General features: G+C 38.5%; 1 protein-coding gene across 1 annotated transcript; it reads right to left on the bottom strand.

Moving 5' to 3' along the window:
- Positions 1-2,739: 2,739 nt before the first annotated feature.
- Positions 2,740-10,397, bottom strand: Serpinb9d (serine (or cysteine) peptidase inhibitor, clade B, member 9d). Its single transcript, NM_001107351.1, has 6 exons — positions 10,281-10,397; positions 9,032-9,175; positions 8,456-8,573; positions 6,905-7,047; positions 4,456-4,611; positions 2,740-3,144 (listed from the first exon to the last, which is right to left on the bottom strand). Exons 1-6 carry the CDS (start codon positions 10,326-10,328, stop codon positions 2,740-2,742), a joined length of 1,014 nt encoding a protein of 337 aa, NP_001100821.1. The 5' UTR covers positions 10,329-10,397.
- Positions 10,398-10,644: the final 247 nt, after the last annotated feature.

Here is a 10,644-nt window from a genome sequence, read left to right as displayed (position 1 = left end):
CCATGCTTATCACCCTGTTTAAGTTCAAGTGGATCGAGGATCCCTACATCAAACTAGATACACTCAAACTAATAGAAGAAAAAGTGGGGAAGATTCTCGAACACATGGGCATTGGAGAAAATTTCCTGAACAGAACATCAATGGCTTTTACTCTAAGATCAAGAGTGAACTAACAGGATATCATAAAGGTGCAAAGCTTCTGTAAGACAAAGGCCAAAACTGCAAGCAATAGATTGGGAAAAGATCTTTACCAATCCTTCAACTGATAGAGGGTTAATATTCAAAATATACAAAGAACTTACAAAGTTAGACTCCAGAGAGCCAAACATTCCTATTAAAAATGGGGTACAGAGCTAAACAAAGAAGTCACAGCTGAGGAATATTGAATGGCTGAGAAGCTCTTAAAGGCATGTTCAACATCCTTAGTCATCAGGGAAATGCAAATCAAAACAACCCTGAGATTCTACTACACACCAGTAAGAATGACTAAGATAAAAACTCAGGTGATAGCAGACGCTTGCGAGGATGTGGAGAAAGAGGAACATTCCTCCATTGTTGGTAGGATTGCAAACTGGTACAACCTCTCTGGAAATCAGTCTGGAGGTTCCTCAGAAAATTGGACATTGCACTACCTGAGGACACAACCTCTCCTGGGCATATACCCAAAAGATGCTCCAGCATACAACAAAGTTACATGCTCCACTATGTTCATCGCAGCCTTATTTATAATAGCGAGAAGCTGGAAAGAAGCCAGTTGCCCTTCAACAGAAGAATGGATACAGAAAATGTGGTACATCTACACAGTGGAATACTACTCAGCTATCAAAAACAATGACTTCATGAAATTCATAGGCAAATGTATGGAACTAGAATATATTATCCTGAGTGAGGTAACCTAATCACAGGAAAACACACACGATATGCACTCAGAGATAAGTGAATATTAGCAAAAATGTTCAAATTACCCAAGATGAACAGACCACATGAAACTCAGGAAGGATGACTAAAATGTGACTGATTTACTCCTTCTTTAAAAGGGAAACAAAGATATTCATAAGAGGAGATAGGGATGCATAGTTTAAAGGAGAGACTGAAGGAATGGTCATTCAGAGCTTGCCACACATGTGACCCATATATATATATATATGCAGCCACCAAAACTAGATAAGGTGGATGAAGCTAAGAAGTGCATGCTGAGAGAACCCAGATATGGATCTCTCCTGAGAGACACAGCCAGAACATGTCAAATACAGAGGCGAATACTAGCTGCAAACCACTGAACTGAGAACAGGAGCCCTATTTGAGGAATTAGAGAAAGGACTAAAAGAGCTTAAGGGGCAAAAACCACTACCCAAAGACTGTACACGAACTGACCCTGGGCTCCAAGTCCATAGGTAGCATTGAATAGCCTTGTTGGATCATCAGTGGAAGTAGAAACCCTTGGTCCTGCCAAAGCTAGACACCCAGTGTATGGGATTGCTGGGAGGTGGGTGAGGAGGGGAACATCCATAAAGAAGGAAAGGGGTAGTGGTTAGGGGGCTGATGGACAGAAAACCAGGAAAGGGAATATCATTTGAAATGTAAATAAGAAATACCCAATTTAATAAAAATGGAAGAAATAAAATAAGGCATGTTAATTTATATATTTTTAAAAAATTTTTTGTGTGCGTGATTTTGAGTGATTGTACCATGTACATTCAAAAGCTATTGAAGCTTAAAAAGGCCATTAGCATCCCTGTACTCCAGTCAGAGGAAGTGTCAAGCAGCCAGTTTATTTTGGACTTCTGGAAGAGCTGTAAGTTCTCCGAACTTCTGAGTCATGTCTTCTTTGTTAACAGAGTGAAGTCATTTATTTACCTGTAAGTGGTAGAGCCTGGGCCGTATGGCATTGATGAACCTTGTCCACTGATAACATAAGATGTGGTTGTGGGAGAATCTAGGATCCAGAAAGTTACCAGATAAAGCAACCCCTCTAAGGGGTTCAATTAAAATTTAAAGTACACACATGATTAGATTAGTGATAAGAGGAAATTTATTTTGAAATGGCTTTTAAGGTCTTCAAAGAATTTAACTGTTATTGTTACTGATAGAGAAACCTAGTAGTTTACAGAAGCATGAATTCTTCATGTAGGAAATGTGCTAATCAAGGTAGTTGTCATGACAACTAGATAAACTGAGAGCAGATAGAAAAGTCCAGAACTTAGAAGACCACACTGTAGCTGTCCCCAAACCTACACAGTGTTGGCCATATAGCTGGTGAGTAGTGGGCAGAAAGGAAAATAAATTTCAAATGTTCGCTATGGATCAGTCACAAGGAAAACTGCAGTAGCCAGCATCACCCACAGAAGCATTTATTAGGATGCCATCAGGTGAAGCAAATGATGGCAAATTTATGGTACCAGGAATGTATGGTGTACAAACGTGGCATAGACTCTCTGAGCAGTGAGAGCGGGTTTATTCAGGCTTACTTTAGGGGACTCTGTAGGCTATCTTTTGGATTACCTTTGTATCCTAAACAAGAGAGGTAACCATAACACTCTGTGGTCACTCTGTGACCTGGCTAAGAGCTCAGATAAGTGTCTGGACAGGAAGAGATGAATGTAGACATCATAATATCAGACTGAAAAGAAGAAATTTGCCTCATCTTGGAAGAAGGTATTCCCTTATTTGCCCACCCTACCAGAGATGTAGCATTGTTGGGGATAAAGAGGGAACTTTCCCCACATAGTGAATGTGAGTTTATGGAGATGAGAACCTGCCACAGAACAGGATGCTGTTGGTTTGATTGTGCCTGATGAAGAAAAGGAAGGGGCGATCAGCACAGAAAGTTGGGGTATATTCACTACAACTGTAACAACAGTCAGCTGCAGATGCTGCAGCAGCCTCAGTTCCTTCTTCATTGACCTCTACCACACACTCGTGAACAAACTTGGACACACACAGGTCTTTCTCAGGACACATTCCAGATAAGTCAGCCTTGATCTCACTGAAGACATCAATCATTCCCAAATGCTGGAACAGGGCTGTCATATCATATTGCTCTTGCAGTTGAAATTTTGGAAGGTAAACATAAACCTCAGTGCTGTATATAAACTCTGGTTTGGTCCAAGCTGTTAATTTCTCAAAAGTGAGACTGCTTTCCACCTGACAAAGAAGAATTACAGATGTTCAGATTCAGAATTAACATCTTACCCAAGGCCCAACAGGTGTTTCCTGCTTATAGTGCATCATCATACAAGGGCACTACCTATTCACATGGCCAAGTAGCTGAGCCTTGAACAGTCCTGCTTGCTAGTGTGTTGCTTTCATTATACAAATGGACAATAAGCAGCCCATAGTAGGAAGATCTGGCTGTCCTCTCCTAAATCACTTCTGAAATATCTTTTATTCTGACACAGGAATATATCTGACAAGTGATTATGGTTTAGGTTGTGTTTTTCTTAATCTTATCTTAGTTTCAAAGATTCAAAGTTTCATTGCTGCTAAAATAAAAATTAAGTATTAGAAAAGAAAGGAGTTGATGAAAATCTAACTCAAACCCTATGAAAGTGATGCTACAGTTAGAGAGGTCCCTGGTGAGAACCGTGGGCAGGGGACTTCTTACAAGGTGAACTGGCTAGTTTTGTGTTTCAACTTGACACAAGCTGGACTTATCACAGAATAAGGAGCCTTAGTTCTGGAAATGCCTTCATGAGACCCAGATATAAGACATTTTCTCAATTAGTGATCAAGGAGAGAGGACACAGCCCATTGTGGCTGGTGCCATGCCTGGGCTGGTCGTCTTCGGTTCTATACCAAATTAGTTGAGCAAACCAGGGGTATCAAGCCAGTAAGTTACATCCCTCCATGGCTTCTGCATCAGCTCCTGCTTCCTGACCTGCTTGATTCCCAGTCCTGACTTCCTTTTGGTGATGAACAGCAACATGGAAGTAAGCTGAATAAACCCTTTCCTCCCCAACCTGCTTCTTGGACCTGATGTGTGTGCAGGAATAAGAACCCTGACTAAGACACTTTAAGTCATGCATACTCCACTACCCACCATTCAGATGATGACTCACACACTGAGGCTTCCTCCTGCAAGGTCGCCCAAAATGTGTTACAGTGATCTACCTGACTATGTGCTCCTCAGTGTCAACTCTTGCCATCCTCATTTTTAGGTTAAAATGGAATATTGTTTTCTATATATGTTTATGTTTTAATATATTATAAAACCAACAAAGGTTATGATGTGGGTTATGTTTATGTAGGGGACTATGTTTCAAGTACTGTGCTAATTTTGTATTTGAGTTGCCTTGATTTTCTCACATCAGGTTTTCATCACCCATTCTAGTGATGAAGTTATTTCTTGTGACAAGGGCACAGAGTTCACAATGTGTGAGTAATAAGGACACAAGGACACTCAATTCTTCTTGAAGACATTTAGAGTGGTGAATGCTACCGAATCTCCTGGCTCACCTTTCTGATATCCACACCCTCATCTGGGAGCAGGACCATGAAACTCATTTCCATCCCTCTGTAGGGCATCACCAGTATTTGTGCTTGAATTTCCTTCACATAGGCGACGTCAAATGTCTCTTCTTGCCACATCATCTGCACTGGCTTTGTTTCTTTCTGAGAAGGTGAATTTATGACATCAAATATACCATTGAGAGAGGCTAGAAGGTTTCCAAATGAGCTGTGGTTAATTCCTGCCATATTTTCTGCACTCACAGTGAAAACAATATTCATGTTCAGGTATACATGTCTGTAAAGCCTGTCAGCCTCTTCCTGCTTCCATTAAAATAATTGAAAGTAGAGACTGGGCTGTCTCTGTTAGGGTTTTTACTGCTATGATAAGACACCATGACCAAAAGCACTTGGGAAGTGCTTCCTATTAGGACTCTCAGTCCCATTTGATCATAAAATGAATTCAGAGCGGGAACTCAGGAAGAAGCCATGGAAATGCTACTTATTAGCTTTTTCCACATGGCTTTTCAGCCCGTGTTTTTACCCAACTCAGAATCACCTACCCAGCGTTGGCATTGTCACTGTGTGTTTTGACCTTCTCCATCAATGGTTAATTAAGAGAGTGACCGACAGACTTGCCTCTGGGGCAATCTTATGGAGACAATTTCTCCATGTACAATTCTTCTTTTCAAATGGTTTTAGCTTGTGTAATATTTCCAAAGCAACAACCAGGACAGGGAAGAACTATAGATGATGCTATACAGCAAAAGAATGTGCCATCGAATAGTACTATTTTAAAAATCCTTCTTGGGTTAAAATGCTCTAGAAATCCTCATATTCCATGGGTTTTTCAACATGGTGGCAGTCCTGAGAGCAGACCAAATCTTTAGTTGGTAGGGCCTAATGGCTCAAAGTTAGTTTTGGGGTCAAGTGAAGGGAAGATTGGCACTGCAGCCCTTTCTATACCTCTTTTTTGTTTCCTGACTGGAGTTGGGTAAACAAGCGTCCACCAGAGCAGTACCACCAGGCTATACTATACTAGCACAACCTGGAGTTATTCTGATAACTGATGCAGGCTTGCACTTCTGGAACTATGAGCCATAATAAAAAATTCCTCGGTTTAAGTGGATTATCTCAGAATGTTAGCTATGCTAATATAAAGATGACTAAAACATCAGAAGTAGGATTTTCACCATTCAAAATTGACAACAATTACAAATAATGAAACAGCACAATCAATAATAAATAACAGAAAATAACTAACTTAGAACAAAATACTTTCATAGTGCTCTGAACAAGAATACAGAAAGATACATCTTCTCAAAAAATAGCCTGGTCCCAGAAGCACACATGATCAAAGGTTCAAGATGGATCGCAACCTTACAGCCCACTATAACCCTGAAAGGTGAAGAACACAAACAGTCACAGGCTTAGGGCAGAGCTATATTCTGATAGTCCATTAGAAGGAAATGAGATCTCAAATTAAACCACTACAACACGGAAAACATATGGACATATTTCTATGGATCTATGTGATGCAGTAACAGTCTGAGGACACCTCACAAAACATCAATTTATTCCTCTATGGATTACAAGTTGGGGCCTTCTGGACAGAGTTTTGTGTATCCCCTTGTGATTTAATTGTTTTGATTCTGATAATCCATAGGTAGATTTTAACTGCAGAAGTAGGACACTTGAGAAGTTTTTAATTACAGTGGTATAGTAAACATGAAAATGTCCTACTTACATTTCCCACTTTAAAAAAATCTCAATTTTAAAGAATTTTTTGAATTATTTCAAATAAAAATTCAACAGGGAGTTTAAATTTCACAAGGTTGAAAACTATATTAAATTATATGTTTTAGTTATAGGGAAATGTTTTAATATCTATGTAAATAGATGCTTTACTCTAATTAAAAGTGACATTTAATCACTTATGTTCAATATTAAAAAGGCATAAATATGCTTAATAATGATAAATTAGCCAGTAATATAAAATTAGCATTTTAAGTAAAAATATTATGCTATATAAATGTTTGTTTATACCTTTCTACTCTTACTCATGCTCCATACATTTAGTATATTACCTTAGCAGCACAGTTTTGGCATTCTTGACCTTTAACGAAAATCTGTTTCTATTATGGTTTTATGAGGAATGATCAGAAGCAGTATGAACCATTAACAGAATGCACAATCACAAAGACAGGAAACACTGTTTGTTCACATAATTTCTATTTATGAAGTTTAACCTTGCTTTCCTGAATATAAGACTCAAATGATTTTAGGTGTTTTCCTGATTTTTTTTCTTTGCAGGCTGAGGATCAAGACCAGCATCCTACAGACTCTACATGTAGATTAACAGTTTCTACCATGCAACCCTGAGCTACACATTCAGGACTAAGTTTTCTTTGCAATTTCTTTATCACATTAACAAGAGCTTTAAGATACTGTTTCTTACCTTGTTTATTTTAAAGGGCATTTCCATGGTGAACTCTTTATCAAAGCAGTGAAGCCATGATCCTTGGAAATATAATGCATTGACCATAATCAATTTGGTCTCTGAGCCAACTGAATCACTTGATAACAGCTCTGGAATTTTGCCTTTGGAGAAAGCAAAGACTTCATTCAGGTTCGTTTTATGCACATGTGAGACATAAACTGATATGACATCTGAGCTGATCGATACATCATTTTTTCAAGTTGACTCAATTTATTAAACATATTAAAAAATAAATCAAAATGAAACAGCAACAACCATGTTTGACTAGAAGTCATACACATTGGAGGAACATGATTTGCAAGTCCCTTAAGGAAAGCACTTCGGGAAATGGAGAAAAAGAGAGTCCACGATGAAGAACAAATCAAGCAAAAATGTGGGATGGAGTTGGGGGAAGACATAGTTAGTTGCCTGGGGTGGCTAATGATACTTGCTATCTTGATTAAGTCTGGAATCTGCTAAAAGGCATGTCTCTGTATGGATCTATGAGGACATTTCCCAGAAAGAGTAACTGATGGAGAGGAAAATCTCCTGGGTAGACATTGTCCTTCTTGTGCTTCCAGATAAAAAGTTCTGAGAGAGAAGTAGCACTTCAATGTCTATTGGCCTTCAGTCCTTTCTGGAGATGGTATCTACATTGTTTATATCACTGTATCTGTCAAATTTTTCTGGCACTGGTACCCAGTAGCTTGGGCCATCATCCGATCTTAAGAGTATATATGATTTCAATAAGAAATGGGAAAATATTTGATGAATTCAATAAAAGGTTCTCATTCTTTATACTTTGTGTTTTCAAAGAAATAGGAATATATCAGGTGATACAGAAGCCTCTGACTGGTTAAAATCTCAATAACCTGAATGATCTCAGAGACCTGTGCAGGAACCTGTCATTTCTGACATCAAAACATGGAAGGTTCTACTGCAAATCTGAGGCTCTTTTAAGTAACCATAACTGAGCAGTCATGACAGAGTGTTGTCCATGGAAATCAAGTGTAGAATCATCAAATGTATGTAAGGGAATAGATACAGGAACTATGGAAGCAGAAACAGGAATCTTCTCTAGGTGTAAATCTGATGAGAGCTAAAACAACACAGACTGTGCTAAGAATCAGCCACATGAATGGATTATGGGGAAGGTCTACCCATGAATCTCCATCTCAGGGATAATGAAGTTGCAAGACTTTTGAACACTGCAACCCACCAATGACTTCAAAGGTAAAGTGTTTTTCTGAAAATGAGGCCCATAACCACCCACAACATTCTTTCCCAATAAAAACATACAAACAATTTCTAGTTTTAAAATCTGTGTCAAGTACAATCTCCATCAATTCCCTGAACACTATGTTATACTTAGTGTCTAGGTTGGTCAATATAATTTCGATTCTGAAATAACAATGAGATCATTCCGTGATGGTTGGAAGGTGAATTAAAGAAAGATGAGGGAATGAAGATGACAGAACAGTGGACGGAAAGGACAAGAATATGGGATGTGAAGTACCATGAAATTCTGACCTTCAGTCTGTTTGGAGACCCACGTGTTTATGTGTTTCCTTGACTCCTCTGCAGCTTTGGCAAAGGAGAGCTGCTCTATCTCTGAATTATAGAATCGAAGACAGGACTCCTTATAGGTCTTTAGAAAGAAATGTTCAGGGAGGTAACATTGCAAAATAAAATGTTAGCAAGCTTTTCAACATTCTTATTAATATAGCATTAATAAAATGAAATTAAATGAATGTGGATATCACTCTAAACACCAAACATCTTCAGGTATTAGGTTTTGTAAGTGGGAATTATGAGACCTAAACAAAAATTACAAGTTGTGAAATTTAAAATATTTCCAGATTTCATTATAGAATTGTTTCCTTTGATGAAGGTTAGGTTGGCGAATCTTCCCATGTAGCCTAGGCTGTAACCCAGAACTCATGAGCTTCCTGTCCCAGACTTCTAAGTACTGGTTTATAGATGTCTACCTACACAGTGGCTAGTACTTCAGCCTTGTTTTTCTCAGTTTCTCTAGGATCTTTCTCCTTGGTTCTATGCAACAAGCATTTGGGATACAACTATTATCATTCTACTGATGTAACTTACTGGGACTAATTTACAAGTATTCTCTGCAAAGAGCCTGTTGGCTATTCTAAGGCAGTAGTGGCTTTTTGGCTTGTTCAGGTTGTGAAGAAGCAACTGGAAGTCCTTATGGATGTCTTCATCGGGATGTTTGTTTAAATTAAGTGCCTGAGAAGGAAAAGATGAAAGATTTTCAGGTCAGCAATGAACCATTTTAGTTGCAAAAGGAATTTCAAGCCAAAGAGATTTCTCAGGTAGCCATGTTCAGACAGATTGGCTCTGATGCAAGACAGTTTGTTATTGGTACAATTCAAAGCTGGTATTGCCCTTCCTTCCCAGTGACTCATTACACATTTGTTTGTATAAAAACAAGATCAATAGAAGCATCCCATTTTCAAATAATTTCAACATCTTTTTTTGCCCATTGCAGTACTTCTGACTCACCTACTTTCTCAATTATGCTAGGAAGAGTTCTGCCACTCAGTTATAATCACAATCCCCTTCTTTCTTTAAAACAAAACTATAAAAGACCAAAGGAACTTTTCATTTGAAATAAAAATTTCTCAGGCTAGCCCAGGATTTGGCATCTTCCTATCAAAGAATCCTTAAGAGTTGGATTTAAAGGTCTTGGACACCAGACATGTATGCATTATATATGCAACATTTTCTAAGCTAAATCTGAATAAAATTTTGAGTTTTCCCCCAATATTATTTGTCAAATTCATTGCCTTTAAAGCAGCATTAACAGAGGAGTTTCTGTATTCTAGTCTCTTTAACTCAGGCTACATCAAACACTATGTCAGGATTTAGGATTAACCCAGACACCAATCTCAGTCAGGTCTTGATTGTTTATAGAACACACATTCTAAGATTGATTAATCATTGATGTAGCCATGGTACAACAGGTAAGCTCATATACTGGGCAGTTCTCTGGACTAGGTTTTAGTGTGGGAAAATGACAAAGTGCATTTTTCTACATTTAGGTGGTTTAGAAAAAGCAGTTCTATCTGAACTTTAACCTGATTGGCTGTGTCTACAGGCAGGAATCCTAAAGAGCTTCCAGAGTCCAACAGGTTCCAAGGAAAGTACTACATGTGTTATCGTCAGGGGAAGAAATATTAGGTTAGAATAAGTTCGTGAACTATAAAATGAAGGTTAAGTCAATATGGCATAACTAGGGTCAGGCCTTAACATTTAAAATTTAACACCTACTGATCCATCTCAAGCAGCTCTTTTGCACGTGGAAAAGGTGTGGTTTTGACCGGGAACATACCTGAGATATCTGGACTGCAGTGTCTCCCTTTGCCCCCAAGAGCACCATAGCTAGAGCAGATGAGATGCTCACAGGAGAATAACATACATTTTTTGAAGGGTTGTCTTGACACAAGATCTTGAAAAGATGGATGGCAAAGGTGCCATTTGCTTCAGACAGAGTATTCATGATGAAGAGTCTGGAGGCAAAGGGCAAATTGAACACAACACAGAGCTGAAGTTTCATTGTGAGGAAAGGAAATCTGAGGTTCTACTTCTGGCTGTCATTTCAAAGCTCATAGGAATTTTATGGATTTAAAAAATTCATTCTCACTTAAGGTCCTTCTAATATTCAGGTTATTAGGTAAGCATGGATAAAGCATGAA

This window comes from Rattus norvegicus, chromosome 17 (genome assembly GCF_036323735.1).
Source record: "Rattus norvegicus strain BN/NHsdMcwi chromosome 17, GRCr8, whole genome shotgun sequence".
Taxonomy (NCBI): Eukaryota; Metazoa; Chordata; class Mammalia; order Rodentia; family Muridae; genus Rattus; species Rattus norvegicus.
The sequence above is the reverse complement of the archived record's forward strand: the minus strand, read 5'-3'. Positions and strand labels throughout refer to the sequence as shown.